At 44.4% G+C, this 17259-nt stretch overlaps 1 protein-coding gene across 1 annotated transcript in view; it reads left to right on the plus strand.

The window, feature by feature from the left end:
* FANCI (FA complementation group I) overlaps positions 1-17259 on the plus strand; it is a 25521-nt gene continuing 8262 nt past the window's right edge. Inside the window, exons 1-24 of the mRNA XM_042804013.1 lie at positions 1-142; positions 258-330; positions 910-1040; positions 1437-1593; positions 1674-1731; positions 2190-2231; positions 2719-2842; positions 3844-3929; positions 4109-4241; positions 4472-4564; positions 5064-5200; positions 6034-6214; positions 6784-6871; positions 8023-8153; positions 8808-8878; positions 9795-9909; positions 10293-10415; positions 11524-11592; positions 12855-12956; positions 13785-13964; positions 14059-14180; positions 14574-14738; positions 15275-15454; positions 16742-16905. Of these exons, the coding sequence (XP_042659947.1) occupies positions 59-142; positions 258-330; positions 910-1040; positions 1437-1593; positions 1674-1731; positions 2190-2231; positions 2719-2842; positions 3844-3929; positions 4109-4241; positions 4472-4564; positions 5064-5200; positions 6034-6214; positions 6784-6871; positions 8023-8153; positions 8808-8878; positions 9795-9909; positions 10293-10415; positions 11524-11592; positions 12855-12956; positions 13785-13964; positions 14059-14180; positions 14574-14738; positions 15275-15454; positions 16742-16905 (2809 nt within the window). The 5' untranslated portion in view covers positions 1-58. The remainder of the gene's footprint in view (positions 143-257; positions 331-909; positions 1041-1436; positions 1594-1673; positions 1732-2189; positions 2232-2718; positions 2843-3843; positions 3930-4108; positions 4242-4471; positions 4565-5063; positions 5201-6033; positions 6215-6783; positions 6872-8022; positions 8154-8807; positions 8879-9794; positions 9910-10292; positions 10416-11523; positions 11593-12854; positions 12957-13784; positions 13965-14058; positions 14181-14573; positions 14739-15274; positions 15455-16741; positions 16906-17259) is intronic.

A 17259-nucleotide genomic window follows, 5' to 3' on the forward strand; every position in this document is an offset into this window, starting at 1 on the left:
TCGGGGTGGCGGCCGCCGGCGCCGCGTCCTCGGCCGGGCCGGGCGCCCCTGCGGCCCCATGGCCCAGCGCATCCTGGCGCTGGCGGCCCAGGAGGGCCCCGAGAGGCTGCAGGAGGCCCTGCAGAGCCTGGGGGAGGGCGAGGTGCGCGGGTGTCCCGCGGGCTGGGCCCCGGGTGCGCCGCCGGGCCCCGTCAGGTGGGCGAGGGCGGCTTCTCCTCGGGTGCAGCGCAGCTCACAGCGTCCCCTTCTCTTTGCAGCTGGGCGACATGGTGACAAGGCAGGCCCTGAAGGGGAGGGAGACGGCAGTTTTGCTAAGAGGGATCTTCAAAGGTGGGTGATGTCTGAGCTGGGCTGAGGGGGGGCAGGGGGACTGCGGCCCCAGCCCTGCGGATTGCCCGTGAGCCGGGGGGGTACAGGCGGGCGGGGCGAAGTAAGTGGTCAGCAGCACAAGGAAGTCTCCGTTCTGGTAAAAAACAGCTGGTGGGGGGCTCAGGAAAACGTGACATCTGAAAACAGATGTGGGGAAATAGGAAACTGGAATAATATATTTCTAATCAACTTGTAAGTGGGCTTGACTTTTGGGAGCCCTTGTGTACCTTGGAGTAGAACTGAGCTGGCCAGCTGAGACATAATTGCCAAGCTGATTCTTCTCAATGTTTTGACACTTCCTGATCTCTGGCAGCAGGCTGAGTGAACTGCAGGGTGTGATAACAAGGTTGAGTGTTTCAGCTATTTTATCCAAGAGATTCTCATTTCCTATACTCTTTTTTAATCTGTTTTGTCAGGTAGATAAAGCAGGGAGTTGCAGTCAGGTGACAGTTTAACTCTGCTAATTCCCTGCTGTTTAGCAACACATTACTTGCATAACTTTTCTTCCATTCTTTGTTTTCTTTATTTTCTCATTATAAGGCTCCCCGTGTTCCCAGCAAAGTGGTGTTCTCAGGAGGCTTCAGGTTTACAAGCACTGTGTCCCACTAGTGGAGTCAGGGGACCTGCATTTGAGCAAGGTGTCTGAAATCATAGGACTGCTGATGCTGGAGGTAGAAGCTCGTTTGAACTGGCTCTCCTGGGCTCTGTTGGGTATTGTTTTGTATGTCAATTGAGATACTTCACTAGGCCACTGAGGAAAATGAGTTGTGTCCTTTTCACGGATCTGCTTTGGACTAAGCTGTTGTTGGAATTTGCTGTGTGCGTAAATGTCTTTATCTTTGGATATTTAGACTCAAAACTCCAAACCTATAATTACATCGGCTTTATTTACGGCTCTGTTCTATTAAGGACAGTGCAAAATAGAGATCTTGGGGCTGAATTTCCCCTTTAGGGGAATATTTCACTGTAAGAAATGTCCTTTGCTGGGTTTTGCTGACGGTTTGGATGTATATGTGGAGTTCTCCTGTGCACTGCCTCTGGCTTTTTCATATTGTATCTCCTCTCAGGCTCGCCAGCTGCCAGGCCATGCATTGGCTGAGCTTGCCACCCTGTTTGTTGATGTTATTAAAGGCGGCAGCCTGTCTAATGGTAAATCCTTGGAATTGTTTTCCACTGTTCTCACCGCACTAGCTAGTTCAAAGGAGAGCCTGGCTTATGGGAAAGGTAACCCCTCTCAGTTCTTTCTCCCCAGCCTGTCCTCCCTTTCTCTGGAATCGGCTCTTAAAAGACTTTTGCTTTTCCAGGTGAACTGAATGGGGAAGAGTTTAAGAAACAGCTGATAAATACCCTCTGCTCCAGCAAGTATGTACATCTCTGCCAGCTCTTAGTTACATGGCAAAACAGCATGCTTCATATTGTGCTTTAGAAATACATAATGATGAGCTGGATGTCACTGTCTGTGTCCTGTTCTATCATCTTTGAATCTGTTTCCTCTGTGACGGTGTCTTCTCTGGCTGGGAAGGCAAGGGAACACCCTGTTCCCAGATCTTGTAATAGTGTTGCACGAACTGGTCTCAGCAAGTGCTTGTTTTTATTCCTTTCTTGGTATTTGTTATTGTGAGGGCTGGGGCAGTTCAGAGCCATTATAAGTCTGGGTGGTTTGGGAGGCAGTGGTGATTTCTTTTGGAAATCTGACTTCTGATCTTAATATCAAAACATAACAGGGAAATGGTGACATTGAATAATTGTGTAGGAGGAGGGAAGGGCTAAGTGATAATTTTGGTCGCTCTCATTTTTCCGACATATTTTTGTTTTACCAGGTGGGACCCTCGGAATGTAATACATCTTGCCAACATGTTCAGGTAATTCTTTTTCCCTTTAACATCAACACATTCTGTGCTGTGGTCATGTTTGTGTACTATTTCACATGTACTTTGGGGCAAGTACAAATAGGAGGTCTGGCCATACTAGGCACAGTCCCACGGGTGGTTGGTCAATGAACATCCACATCGGATTCATTGGGGTACAAAACACACCTAGGCAGGCATGACCCAAAGACTGGGTATGGCACCATGGGTTTTATTCTATGTGTGAGTAAACCTTGGCAAATTAACAATACATTAATGAACAAGCATAATGTGGAAGAGATCTAAGCACCAAAGTTGAAGAGTATCCTGGGACAGTAGTAGGGTCTTGAGGGATCTGTGACAACTGCTTCTGGTGAGGACTTTGGGAGCACTCACAGCCTGTCTGTACATCAGGACCCTTTGTCTAGTCATGAGTTGAATCTGCTATGGGATTCTGAAGGAAATTTGTGAAAATGATGAGGCTGCATCTTTGATTCAACAGGGATATTCCACTATCAGGAGAGGAGCTGCAGTTTGTGGTGGAAAAGATTCTTAGGATGTTCTCCAAATTAGACCTGCAGGAAATTCCCCCTCTGGTCTATCAGCTGCTGCTGCTTTCTGCAAAGGTAAAAGCTCACAGGAGCTGGCCTCGCCTCAAGGATGTAACACAAGAAAAAAGTATGTACAGACTGAGCTATAAGCTGCATTTCGGTGGGGATTCTGATTGTTCCCAAACTGTGCTGTGGGGAGCAGCACACAGCAGGACATCAGTAGTTTTTTTTCTCTAACTCTCTCTAGCCTGAAGCAGCTGACTGCTCGGAGATAGGTACAATCTTGATCTTCCTTGTGGGAAAAGAAGGAAACATTTGGGAAATAAGGGATGAGCACAGACCTACCAGACATCAGAGAGGATTGGTTTTTTTTCAGTGTTCTTAAGTGTGATTTTGCTCACTCTCTGTGGTCTGCACGCTGTGATAATAGCTCATGCAGTATGACTGTCTTCTGGGTTGTAATCTGATGTGCACTGGAAATGTCTCATCTCTTGTGCTCTTCCTGCAAGTAGAGGCTGCCAATGATATCTCTGCCCCTTGACAGGGTGATCTGGTTCTTTCACTTGCTTCATTTGTGACTGAGTCAATGCCAAATGATCCAGTCAAAGACAAGTTATATGTCTGTTACAGGAGGTCATTTGGGTCCACTGGCCAAAAGATATTGTTAGATTTAAGGGTAAGAGTTTGAAAGCCTTCCAAATTGATTATAACATAAAGGTTCCTTTCTAATTAATAACATCTTTAAAAAACAAAAACAAACAAACAAACAAAAAACCAAACCAACAAACAAACCAAACAAAAACAAAAACCATAGGGGGAAAAAACCAAAACAAAACAAAAATGAAAACCATCTGAGAGCTTCAGCTTCTTCTAGATCTTTGATAAGTACAGTCAAAAGAAATACTCAAACTAAACCTGATCTGGAAATGAGCTGTACAGGAGCCTTCCCCCACTTCAGCAGTTTATGAAGGCAAATGAAGGATACCATGGCATTTGTAATTGATGTGGGAATAGAGTGTAGTTCTCTGGGGTACTGCAGGCCCTGCAGTGGCTCAATGTAATGTCCTGCTTTGCAGGGCAGTAAGAAGACTGTTTTAGAAGGAATCATCAGTTTTTTCAATCAGTTGGATAAGAGACAAAAGGAAGAACAGAGTGTTCCACGGTAAATTCTTTCTCTGTCATCCCCTTTCTCTACTCCCTGGGTATTTGTAGTCACCCTGGTCCTGCCCAGGGCTCCTTGAATTTGAATTGTTAAACCTTGTACAAGTACATCCTCCTTGATACATAAGAAATGATTTATGCCTTTGGATGGCTTGTTTTTTTCCTGAAAAAAACTTACAGATCAGTGGACCTTGAGGTAGCTACAGTGCCCCTAGACCAACTCCGCCATGTGGAAGGCACCGTTATTCTCCATACTGTTTCTGTTATCAACCTGGATCAGGAGCTAGGGGAGGAACTAATCAAACATCTAAAGGTATGACGAAGACGGAGCAGGCACCATTGCTGAAGATGTTGAAGCAAGGTTTTTAAAATTTAATTGGTTATTTGTAAAAGGGATTTAATCTTTTTTTATGATTGCAGTCATGTTCACTTTAACAAGTGCTATGATAGGTTTGAAGAGATGTGTCTGATAGCTTCACTGAACTTGCAGGACACTGCAGTTAAAGGTAACAAACTTTCTGACTATTGCTTGCCATCTTCTAGACTGAACAACAGAAGGACCCTGCTAGAGCCCTGTGTCCCTTCAGCGTGGCTCTTTTGCTGTCGGTTGCAATGAAACACAGACTGCAAGAGCAGGTAAGTGGGTGATAAGCTTGCCAAGAACTTCCATGGGGATGTACCCTGCACTCCTTGTAAAGGAAAGGAAGCATGGTTAGGTCATAGTCCCGTCAGAATTAGGCTTAAAATGTTTTCAGGATGCTTGTGGGGAGGCAGTTAGATGATTGGTGCACTGTAGTTCACTGAACACTGTAGAAGACCCCCGAGCAATATCAGAATTTTCCAGAGTTGTGATTCCTGTGGGTTGGTATTGTAGGATGAGAAGAAAAGCAATGTCTTATTTTTCTAATGTTTTGGCTCTGTGGTGACCACCTGAAGAGCATCTGGCAGCAAGTTACCCTTCTTGAGGCACTTAATGAGGTTGGTGTATTTGTCCTGAGAAAGAAGTGAGTTAAGATTTTTGGCAGGCTGTACTGGAACTTGTGCTCTGGCTGGTGCTCTTACTGGAACGTACCCAAGACTCTACAGGTCTCATTTCAAAGATTGTTTCCTCACACTCAATGATTTTATGTTCCAGATATTTGATTTCTTGAAAACATCAATCACAAGAAGTTGCAAGGACCTGCAGTTCCTTCAGGCCTCCAAGTTTCTGCAGGATTTGTTTCCTCAACAATATGATGTAACTGCTGTAATTCTGGAAGTGGTGAAAAATAGGTGAGTTCTTGCCACGTGCTGCAGAACACTCACTGGGCTTTGGGAGGGGGAGTTTCAGCCTCGCTAAAATGCTCTGGGCTTCTAAATACTGCTGACCAGGTGCTGGCAGGGAACAGTGTCAAAATCCAAAGCTTTTATCTCAGTTTTATATTGGTGAATTAAAAAAAAAAAAAAAAAGGCAACAAAATGCAGCTGTATAAATCTGTCCCCTCTACCTCAGATCTCAGCATCTGGTGGCACAATGGACTAAAGTGATCAGGACCCTATCTGTTTCTCACTGGCAGAGCAGCTGACAGTGTGAGTCATGCTGCTGGCTGTAGTTTGTGTTCTGATCAAGGGATGAGTGGTAGGTTCACTGTTTTTTTCCCCCACATGGTTAGTCCTTTAAACGTCCTGTGGGATAGCTCTGTGGTCTGTCAACAGTTGTCCTTTAGTTTGATGTGAGGCATTCCTCTTCTGTCTTCCTCTCTGACTTGAAGATCTCAGGATCTTTGTAGGATATTTGTGCATCCCAGCTGTAGCCTACTGTCACGTTCAAATCAGACCGGAGTACACATCATTCCCCATAACGAGGAACCCTTTGGACTGGAAAGGAAGTCTGATGGTTGGAGAACCAGGACTGCAAGATGTGTTGTGCTGAGGACCTGTCCCTCAGCTTAAAGACAGTCATGGGGAATGTGAGGGGTGTCATCTTCCCTGGTGTGATCAAGCATCTCTCACTGGTGCTTTGGACCCTGGAATGACTGCAGAAGATTTTGCTTTAGATTGCTCTAATCTAAACCTTTTCTATGACTAAATTGTTTTTTTTGTGGTCTGTTTAATGTTTTCCTCAGTGCATTTGGCTGGGACCATGTTACTCAGGGCCTGGTGGATCTTGGCTTCAGCCTAATGGAATCCTATGAACCAAAAAAGCCCTTTGGAGGAAAAGCTGCTGATACCAGTTATGGACTTTCAAAAATGCCAGCTCAGCAGGCTTGCAGACTGGGAGCAAGTATCCTGCTGGAAACATTTAAGGTAGAGTATGTTTTGGAGAGGGGTTTTTGGGGGCGGGAGGGAACTCTGTTCTTATTCTCTCATGGTTAATGGTGTTGAAATCTTGCCTGCTGTATTCGTCATGAATGTTTTACAAGCAATACTAGTGTCAAGCTGGAGGAGGCCATCCTCATACAGACCTAATCCCAATCTGTTCCAGCTACCATGATACTTATGTAATCCTTATTACAGTTTCCAAGAAACTGCCGAGAAGGTAGAGAAATTCAGAGGTACAAAGAAAATCTGTCAGAGGTGGGATTGAAACCAGCATCTTTGCCGAAGTGGTGAATTTGCATCCCACAGTTGATTTGACCCATTATGTTCCGAGCGTACTGTGTGTGCTTCTCTGATGTGCTGCTTCTGATTGGCCTGGGATGAAACCTGAATCGATCTGTATGAATTTAGCTGAAAGGGGACATTGGCAACCAGTCCTATCTTATCTGTCAGATCTGGAATTGCTTTGTGCTGCACGATGCCTGTGCTGTGGGGTACAGGAATATCTTAAATTTATGTAGTTTTTGATTTTTATTTATTGTTTTTTCTCATTTCAGGTTCATGAGCCCATCAGAGGTGATATTCTTGAGCAGGTCCTGAACAGAGTCCTCACAAAAGCAGCGTCTCCTGTCAGCCACTTCATAGGTAACAGGAAAGAGAGAGAAATGTGTCCTGCTCTGTGGACACTCACACTGTAGCTTCTCAGAACAAGTTACAGAATCATAGAATATTTTGGGTTGGAAAGGATCTTTAAAAGTCATCTAGTCCAACCCCGCCTGCTATGTGCAGGGACATCAACTAGATCAGGTTACTCAGAGCCCCATCCAACCTGACCTTTAATGTTTCCAGGGATGGGGCATCTACCATCTCTCTGAGCAACCTGTTACAGTGCCTCACCACCCTCATGGTAAAAAATTTCTTTCTATATCTAGTCTAAATCTACCTTCTTTAAGTTTAAAACTGTCCTGTCGCAACAGGCCCTACTAAAATCTTTGTCCCATCTTTCTTTAAGTGCTCTTTAAATATTGAAAGGTGATAATAAGGTCTCCCTGAGGCCCTCTCTTCTCCAGGCTGAACAACCCCAATTCTCTCAGCCTTTCCTCATAGGAGAGGTGTTCCACACCTCTGATCATTTCTGTGGCCTCCTCTGGACCCGCTCCAACAGGTCCTTGTCTTTCCTGTGCCGAGGACCCCGGAGCTGGAAGCAGTACTCCAGGAGGGGTGTCACCAGCGCAGAGGGGAAGAACGACCTCCCTCAACCTGCTGGCCACGCTTCTTTTGATGCAGCCCAGGATGTGGTTGGCTTTCTGAAGTTCTGCTGAAATGACCTGAAGCCAAGAAAATCAGTTCTTCCTTCCCATTTTACTGAGGTGTCAGCTGCATCAGATTACCTTGTATTCACTGCAGGTGCAAAACATATTTGCAGGCAGTTGCCATGGCACAGAAAGTTGGTATCCTTGAGTCAGGAACTTGTTACATGTTCCTAGGCTTGCCTTCTTCTTCCTTGGGCAGGTGCTGGACAGGAGTCGCTGGGGCTGCCAAGATGTCTGTGCTGCAGCCTCTTCTCTTATACCTCAGTGCCCTCTGGTGGGGTGAGGCCCTTCAGCCGGGCTGTGAGTGTTTTACACTTTGTGCCTGCAGCACAGCTCAGTTTTTCGATGCTCACCCTATCACAACCTCTCTGTGTAATAGGAGGTCTTTGATTATTCTGTAATTGTTGGCTCTATAGACATATTTTGCTCAGATTTTTCTGGCCCCTTGGCAGCAACTGCTCCTTTTGTCCTTTTATTTTTCAGACTTGCTGTCCAATATTGTTGTATCTGCTCCTCTTGTGCTTCAGACTTCATCTTCCAAAGTCACGGAGACCTTTGACAATTTGTCCTTTCTGCCCATTGACACAGTTCAAGGGCTTCTCAGGGCAGTACAGGTAAAGCTTTGCATTTCTCTATGAATATCCTTCCTAGTTTAGTTCCAGTGACAGCTCTAGGCCACAATTATATGCATGATCTAATAACCCTCCTTATAAAATAAACCTTCATACTCTGCTGTGGGTTGTTCGGTGTAGCATGGAACTGTTCTTCAAGCATGGATTTGCATGTGCCCTGTAGCAAAAAGCATATGGTGCAGTCTGGCATGGTACCGAAGCTGCTCTGTGCTGACCTTTCATCCGGAAGATGCCCAGATGCTGTACACTGTGGAAAACTAAGTATATAGTGTTTAGCTGAACAGCTGTAACTGTCACATTGATTTTTCTCCTTCCAAGCTCCGTGTCAATATTTCTCTTTGCCTGAGTTGAGCTGTTGCCCTGACATTAAACTTTTACCTGCTTCGTCCAATCTGGGGATAAGGGTTCTTTTCCCAAACCTTTGCACTGTGTCCTCAATAACCTGCAAAGGTGTCTCACTGTTACAGCTTTCTGGGTTTCATTTTATATTGTTTTAAAATGTTTTGGTTCTCCTACTGTACTGATGACAGTATTGGAAATGCAGGGCCAGATGGGCCTGAGGAAGATGAGCTCATATGCCCCAGGAGCTTGGCATGTCTTAGTGCTTTTCTCTCCAAAGTATATCTTCCTTTCCAGCCTCTGCTCAAAGTCAGCATGTCAGTGAGGGACTCCCTGATACTTGTTCTCCAAAAAGCTATCTTTTCCAGGTAAGCTGGGAAGGGGATTCTTTGAAAAGATTCATTTATGGTTTTGGAGCAGAAGTATAATTTGTTTGTTTTGGCTGTCTTCTTACTATATGTTCTTCCCATAACTAGACAGTGACATCTCCTACCCCTTTAGGCTAGGACTGTAATACAGTCACGGCTCTACTGAACAGAGACACAAATCCCAACCCACAGCTGAATGGGTTTTGGAAATTCAGAAAGCTGTTGGAAACTCCAGATAAGTAGGCAAAGTTAAAACCAATTCCAACATGTGTCTACACAGCTGAGCATATCCAGATGCTAGGGACAGTCTGTAAGGAACCGCTGGTCAGAATGCTGGGCTACCACCTCCCCTCTGATCCCTCACAAGGTGGTAGAGAAGCAGGCTTGTTGTTTTGGTAATGCTTTGAGCAAACCATCCTGCTCTCTTCATAATGCTGTGATCATAGACTGGATTTTACTGGGCAATGGCTGCCTGGTTATGAGTAGAGAATTCATAGTTTAGGATTATTATACAAGGCAAGGGACTTGGTCTTGGGAAAGACTTGGGATTTTGGTGAGCAAAGCAAAACACCTTTTTTTTTGTGAGGAATTTTCCAACTCTGAGCTCTATGAGACTCTCCCATTCCAGTTTTCAGGGGACATTTAATGCTTGGGTCCTGGCCTGGGGCTCCCTCAGTGTGAGCATTGCAAGGACAGAAAGGAAGTTGAATGTTATGAGCATGTAGAGCAAGGGAGTTCCCAGCAAACTTCCAGGTTCTTAACTACTTGAGACTGTGCTGCCCTCTGGGGAAATACAGTTCCACTGGGCCCAGTCACTCTATTTGTGGACCCTTTTTCACTCCTGAGTTGTTCTTATGTTTACTTCTGAGCTTCTTGCTTCCATTTTTCCTTACTCTTCTCTTTTCCTGATTCACAGGCAGCTCGATGCTCGTAAAGCTGCAGTTGCTGGCTTTTTGTTTCTGTTAAGAAATTTTAAGGTTCTGGGCAGCTTGTCCTCTTCCCAGTGCAGCCAGGCCATTGGTGCCACTCAGGTAAGTGCTGTTTTGCAGTCCCTGGTGTGGACATATGAGACAGTCTCGTGTCTAATATGCACTGTTTGAAACAACTCAAGAGTTGAGTGTTTCCCCAGAATAAAAATATAACTTCAGTAAGGGTTAGTTCTGAAAGGAAAGTCTTGGGAAATGCAGTGTGCAAAGAGAAGCTGGCCTAGGGATGCTGCTTCTCAGAGTCACTCTCTTACAGCACCAGTATTTGGGGAGCATTCACACTGCTCCATGATGATGATAAAAAGCCTGGCAGCACACTAAGGACTATTTCAGTGATTGTTTAGGGGCCAGACCCCTTATCACCTTGCTTCTGTGTTGTGATAATTGAGGATTGTAACCAGTATAACATGACTAATATTCCCTCTCAGGTCCAGGCAGATGTTCATGCCTGCTATAATTCTGCAGCTAATGAGGCCTTCTGCCTTGAAATCCTGGGCAGCCTGAGGCGATGTTTGAGCCAGCAAGCGGATGTTCGACTCATGTTATATGAGGTAAACACCGTTTCTTCAATCTCCTTTTAAACAGCCACTAACTCTTCTGTAGTCTGGTTCTACTATAGCCTCAGGTAAATAATGAGCACATTATTGTGGAAAACAACCTATCATCTCAGTTACGTTCTTCATGGGACACATGTACCAAGGACTATATATTTTTTTTTAAATCCTTCTTCTTCTTCTTTTATTTTAGACGATTATAAGCCCAAAGACACATTGATGTAGCTTGCTCACCTCATGCATTGCTTAAGAGCAAAAATGCATCAAAGTCTCCCTGTGCTGTGGCCTAGGAAATGGGAAGCGTGCTGGATGCCCAGTGAGGAGGAGTCTTAAAACAGGCACTGGATAGACACAGAGTTTCTGGGAGTTAATGATGAGCTCCAAAGAAAACCCTGACTGGAGAGTATGGAGAAACTTCCTTAGAGAGTGAATCAGGGATCTATGTTTTCTCCTCTTCCTTTTGCAAGCTTCCATAAAGGGTTGTCTGTCCCTTAGGTTTCTTGTGACAAATGGCCTAATATAAAGAGCCATTTTTGGGTGCATATCTTAACTCCTGAGGTAGCTGTGAGGTACCACCTTAACAAGAAAACTGTTCAGGTCAGAGAGATTTTGTTTCCTTCTTGACTCGGTTGGACTGACCTTTGGTGAGCTGCAAGTTTTGGGTGTCTTTGTCACTGTTGCTATAAGATTTGTGCTTGCTTTATCCATCCACTGAGTTTTCTCAGTCTGAAGGATTTTTTGCCTCCTACAGTTTTCCTGCTGTCTTGTTTTGCCTTTGAAGCAGGATTTCACAGTTTGACGTTGGATCTAGTGCTAGTGTTAAATAGCAGTGAAAGTCACTCTGGGCTTGATGCCACTGCTGCTAGGGAGATACAGCTTGTGAGAGGGCCCCTGTGAGGAAATTCATACTCTTTCTGATTCATACCTTCTTTCTGAGGGGCCTTTGCTTTGCCAGGTATGGGGGTTTACACTGAGCACATTCTTACTTCCTCATGGTTCCTTGTGGTGCCATAGGGTCGTTGCTGTCTCATGACGCCAACTTATTATGCATGTGGTTCACTTTCTTTGTTGTGTAAGCCAATTTGTCCTTCCTTCCTGTCTTCAGGGTTTTTATGATGTCCTTCGCAGGAACTCCCAGCTGGCCAGCTCTATAATGGAAACACTCTTCTCCCAGGTAAAGTACTGCTATGTGGCGTGGCTGCAGAGACTAAGAATTCGGCACTGCAACCAGTATAGCAAGCAATTCAGGTTAAATATTGGGAAAATAATTCTCTCTGACACTGAAAATATGTATAAGTGCTGTGGCACTTCTTTAAGGAGGTGTTCACATCCCTGCTATGTTGAGAGAGCAGACTAGGTAAACGTCTGCAGGCTGGTTCCTATCATATCACAGGGTGGAAAAGAAAGGATCTCTTGGAGCCCTTTCCAGCCCTTCAGTTCTGAGATGCTGTGAGGTGTGAGCCCAGAGAAGTGCTTTGTGTGCTCCCTGTTCCTTAGCAGTGCACAGCAGTTACCCTCCCATACCTCCCCAAGGAGGTGTGCTGACACAGTAATTATTATTATTGCTGTCCTCCCATCGGGAGAATACCCAAGTCCCTGTAGGATCTGGGAGGATTAACTCATCCCCCAACAGTGTTGCTCATGGCAACAAGACAATCGCAGTTCCTCAATCCATTGGACAGGCTGTGCTTTCTTTGAGACAAGTAATTTTCTTCCCTTTAATCATCTGTGGAGTTCATGCTGACTAATTCCAGCTTTTCCATGACAGTATAGGGTCTGAGAAAGGAACATGAACAGAGCCAAGGCAGCTTTTGGGTAGCAGAGGACACTTAATGGGAACTTCATGTAAATGTGTAAAATTTTATAGCATCATTATATATGTAACTTTTTCTATTTGGTTCTGATCCTATATCAGTCCTTTCATGTGGTGTGATCCTATATCTCTTTCATGTGGTGTGCCAAACAGCCAGGAATTGGTACGATCATTGTCTTGCATGGATTTCTTTTAGTGCCAAGTGTAGCCTCCATAGCTGTCTGCACCCTTAGGCTGGGAAGCTGGATGCCATAACAGGGCCAAGCGTTCAGTACAGGTGACAGGTAGCAGAAGCAGTTATTCTTCCCCATTCTTTAAAGGATGGGTAGCATGGCAGGTGCTAATGATATTGCATGTTGGGGCAACACAACAGCAAGTGGTCAGATAAACTTGTTTTAGGGCAGTGATGTGTCCTGGCTGAGAGGTACATAAGCAGCTTGAGTGGATTTTAATTATTAATAAAGCAGATGACATGGCTCATGTACATGTACAGTCCCAATATTATAGTGCCAGTTTTTGCTATGTAGAATGGAGTACAAGATGATAGTATTCTGTTTTCAAATAACCTAAGAGGCTCAGTTACCAAGTAACTGGTTATTTTTATTTCTTGTTTTCTGTGACAGATAAAGCAATATTACTTGCCCCAGCCAGACCTCCTGCCTCCACTGAAACTTGAGGGATGTATTATGGCTCAAGGAGATCAAATCTTTCTGCAAGAACCACTGGTAAGAGCTGTACTGGCTGGTCACAGCTGCAAGCTCATCTGTTCCATAGCATTTTAGTTGTGCTGCTACATGAGCTGAATACCTTGTGTTTCTTTAGCCTCTTCTAGCCTGGAGCAATTCTTTAATGACAGTAGAGCTGGGTATCTCACCCCTGTCTCAGGCTATCTATTAGAACTCTGCTAGCATAGTGGTTTAGGGGACCTGTGTGAAAAATGCTCTAGGAATAGTGTAGTTCTGTTATCCTCTATTGAGCTCACCTGTTGGTTTGGTTTTTTTCTCTCCTTCAACTTCATTCTGCATAAAATAGTCATGCAGTGTCTGTGTAGCAGGGGGAAGGATGTGCCCTTTCGTTTTGCCCTTTTGAAATAGTTGGAGATGAGACCTCAACGATTCATTGGATTTCCGAGGGAACAAATTCAAATTAATCACTTTGTTTTCCCCTAAGGAAGCTTCTGTGCTGTGCTGCAGTAGCACACCCATGAAGGGAGCAGACACTTCAGCAATAGGGTGAGAGACATTTTAGGAATTCTCTTTCCATCTCCTTCAGCAGTTGAGGTAGCCAGGTTGAGAGAGCAGTCGGAGTTAAGTCTTTACATCCTGTAGAGGCAAGCTCAGGCAGACAACACTGTCTGAAGGTAGAACTGGGTAGCTGTGTGAAGAATGACAGATCCCCTCATTCTGGAAATAGACATGTTCTTGAGACTCACGTGAACCTCCAAAGGCAGCTATGGCTCTTTGCATCCAACTGTAACAGTCTGGCCTATGTCTGCTTCTGCCAGTGACCTCCAACTAGAACGCTGAGTGTGATTGTGTGGCTGCTTCCTTCAGGCCCATCTGCTCTGCTGCATCCAACACTGTCTCACCTGGTATAAGAGCACTGTGCATCTATGCCAAGGAGCTGAGGATGACGATGAGGAGGAGGATGTGGGATTTGAGCAAAACTTTGAAGACATGCTAGAATCTGTCACACGACGAATGATCAAGAGCGAGTTGGAAGACTTTGAACTGGTAAATCAGATTTTCAGTTTGACTCAGTGGAAGAAGACACTGAGTTCTTGTCAGGTTTTGAAAAGATTTTTCACTTATTTCCTTTACCTCTTAGGATAAATCGGCAGATTTTTCTCTGTCTTCTGGTGTCGGTGTAAAGAATAACATCTATGCCATTCAGGTGATGGGAATTTGTGAGGTCCTGATTGAGTACAATTTCAACATTAGCAATTTCAGGTAAAACATCAAATCTTACCCTCCAGCACTATCTGTGCTATACTGCACTTAGCTCTTCGGAGTACAGCCTCATCACAAGCACAGGATAATAGTGCCAACACAGAATCAGAATGAAGTTTTCTGAGTGCCTTGTGGCACAGACATTCACAGAACCTTGGGGAGCATCTTCCTTTTGAATGTCGCATGTTGTGGGAGATGGGATGTCACATTTTGTGGAAGAGAAAGTCAAGGAGGAATGGATGAGGTATACACTGTTAGGGAGGCAGGGAGATGTCATATGTCATAGTTTTATGATTTAGAAAGTGTCATTGTGTAATTTGGCAACTGAATCTTCAAATGAGAAACTATAAGACTGGATTTTCTCCATTAATGCTCTTTACTACTTTATTGCAGTAAGAACAAGTTTGAGGAAGTCCTAGGCCTGTTTACATGTTATAACAAACTCTCTGAAATCCTGAAGGAGAAAGCTGGAAAGAACAAATCTACCTTGGGCAACAAAACTGTACGGAGCTTCCTGTCTATGGGTTTTGTATCTACTCTACTCACGTCTCTGTTCAGGTGAGAAGCTCTCACATCTGGAATAGCTTTAAGGCCTCTTCACAAGCTGCTTTTGTGGTGTCTGCATGCTGGCTGTCTTGTGCACTGCATACACAGTACAAGCATTTTAATTTCTGTACAAAGTATGCATGGTAACAGCACTTGTCTGGAAAGCATCATAGTCCAGGCAGGAACCATAGCTGTGCAACTCCTCGTATCGACAAAACAGCTTTCCTGGACCTTGCTTATAACTTGTAAGACCTCAGAGAGCCTCTGTCCATTGCCCAGACAACAAACTCCAGCGTTTGAGCTCCAGTCCTCTATGAAACAGAGCCAGACATCAATTTGAACCATGTCTGTTAGTGTATTTGGAAAGGCTGGTGGAACTCTATCCTCCAAGCATTCACTACATGCTACCAAAATAAAGGGTCTTTCCCACCCTGAATTCAGCTAATGATTTTATTTGTAAATGCATATTTAGATTTTGAATCTCTTAGGCCATCCCCATGTTTTTTCAGTGCATCCTCAATTCCCTGACAGTGCTCTTGATTCTTCAGGGACAACGCTCAAAGCCATGAGGAGAGCCTGGCAGTTCTGCGCTCCAGCACAGAGTTCCTGCGCTATGCTGTCAGTGTAGCTCTGCAGAAAGTGCAGCAGCTGGAGGAGACAGGACAAACTGATGGACCAGATGGACAAAATCCCGAGAAGATGTTTCAGAACCTCTGCAAAATCACACGGTGAGTCACTGTGGCATGTAAAAACATCAGCCCTAAAAAGCAACAATGCATTTTGGGGATTTTTGATTCTCAGGTAGGGTTTTGAGAGAAGAATGCAGGCTATAACTGTTTTAAACAGTTATTATTACTGGGTTGAGATCATTGCCTTTCTTTGCTCCTGAGAAATCAAGTGGAGGCACTACAGTTTCTGTGCCAGAGTGAATTATACAGCTCTAATGATAGTACTTGGCCTGGAAGAACCAAACACCATCAAACTCTCATTTTCAGCCTCTTTCTGACTTTTGGTTCATCACTCATTGTCACAGAGGAGGTAGGATGGTTACAGGCTGGATTCTTGAGCCCTTTGGGATGCAATGAAGTTAAAATTCACTTATAGCTACAGTATAAAACAGATTTGTTTAGGACTTTTGCAAGATGCTTGAAGACATTCATGCATCTAATCCTTTGGAAATCCAAGAATGTTAACCATGTAAATGTCTTTTGGGATCTAGGTCATACCTACACGGGGTCTTTTCAGATCCCAGTCAGCAGAGAGCACAAAATGCAAATTACCCCTACCATGAATAATGCCCATTTTGCATCTCACCCCAAATAATAGAGGCTATTTTTGTTACAGTCACTAGGACTACATGTGGGCTGCATGTTTTGTGTGATTGGACATTGAAATAGAGTAAGATCATCTGTGCAGGCAACAGAACTAATGAGAAGAAAGGAGAAGGGAACAAAGAAGGGAAGAAGTGGGCTTAGGGGCGGGAGAAAAAGATGTTTGCCTACAAATAGAAGTGTCTCCTTTGGGCCAAACAATTTAGCTTTCTTCAGAACTTTTCACTTTGCTTTGTCTGCCTTTACCTTTCTGATTTTATTTATATAGAGCACTGTAGTGATATCTGACAGTTCACAGATTCAAACTGCCAAGAGAAAAACTCTTTTTGTCACTGACAGATTTGACAGCAGTGGCCAGTGTTTGGGTAGTCCAAGACAGAAGGAAAGCTGGGTGGAAGACATGAGTGTATAAAGACAGACTTGAAATGGGATTGCAACCTGGAAAGAATTAAATTATTTAGCTGTGCAGGAAGAATGCAGTAGCTGTTTTCCAGACATTGAAACAAAATCTTATAAATGGATCTCTTCTTCCTCCACTTTCCTATAGAAAAAAGACCTTCCAATGTAGTTGTATTAAAAATACGATCCCAAGAGTAGAATCTGTGATTAGCCCTGTTCTAGTTCTTGCATTGTGCAACCAGCTTTACTGAAGCATGTGATGTTAACTCCTCTCCCATCCCATAGGGTTCTGCTTTGGAGGTACACTTCAATTCCCACTGTTGTTGAAGAGTCAGGGAAGAAGAAGGGCAAAAGCATTTCACTGCTGTGCTTGGAAGGTTTGCTGCGGATCTTCAACACGGTGCAGCAGCTGTACGCTGCCAGGATCCCCCAGTTTCTACAAGCCCTGGGTAGGCACATGGTACAATTCTGCTCTGGTTTCTAGCCTTTGTGTTCCATCCCATGTGTGGGCAGTTAGAGACCCAGTGCCCTTTATCCATAACTAGGGAGAGAGGGGTCTGGTGCCTGTCTCTCAGTAACAAGGTGCACTTAGTAGCATTAATTTTTCACACCAGAGGCAAGTTCCAGAGTTATTTTTACCTGCTTTTATAGAGCTCTCAGTCTGTCAGCAGAGGATAGAAGGGGTCTGATATAGCATTCGCCTATTTGAAGTTTGCCTTTAACGCATTTTTGTGCTCACCACAGTTTTGCAGTCTATATTCCTCCTCTAGCTGTAAGCAGTTGCAGTCTTTCCCACTTTTGGA

The sequence above is a fragment of the Tyto alba genome, unplaced genomic scaffold (assembly GCF_018691265.1).
Source record: "Tyto alba isolate M040663 unplaced genomic scaffold, T.alba_DEE_v4.0 Super-Scaffold_41, whole genome shotgun sequence".
Classification (NCBI taxonomy): Eukaryota; Metazoa; Chordata; class Aves; order Strigiformes; family Tytonidae; genus Tyto; species Tyto alba.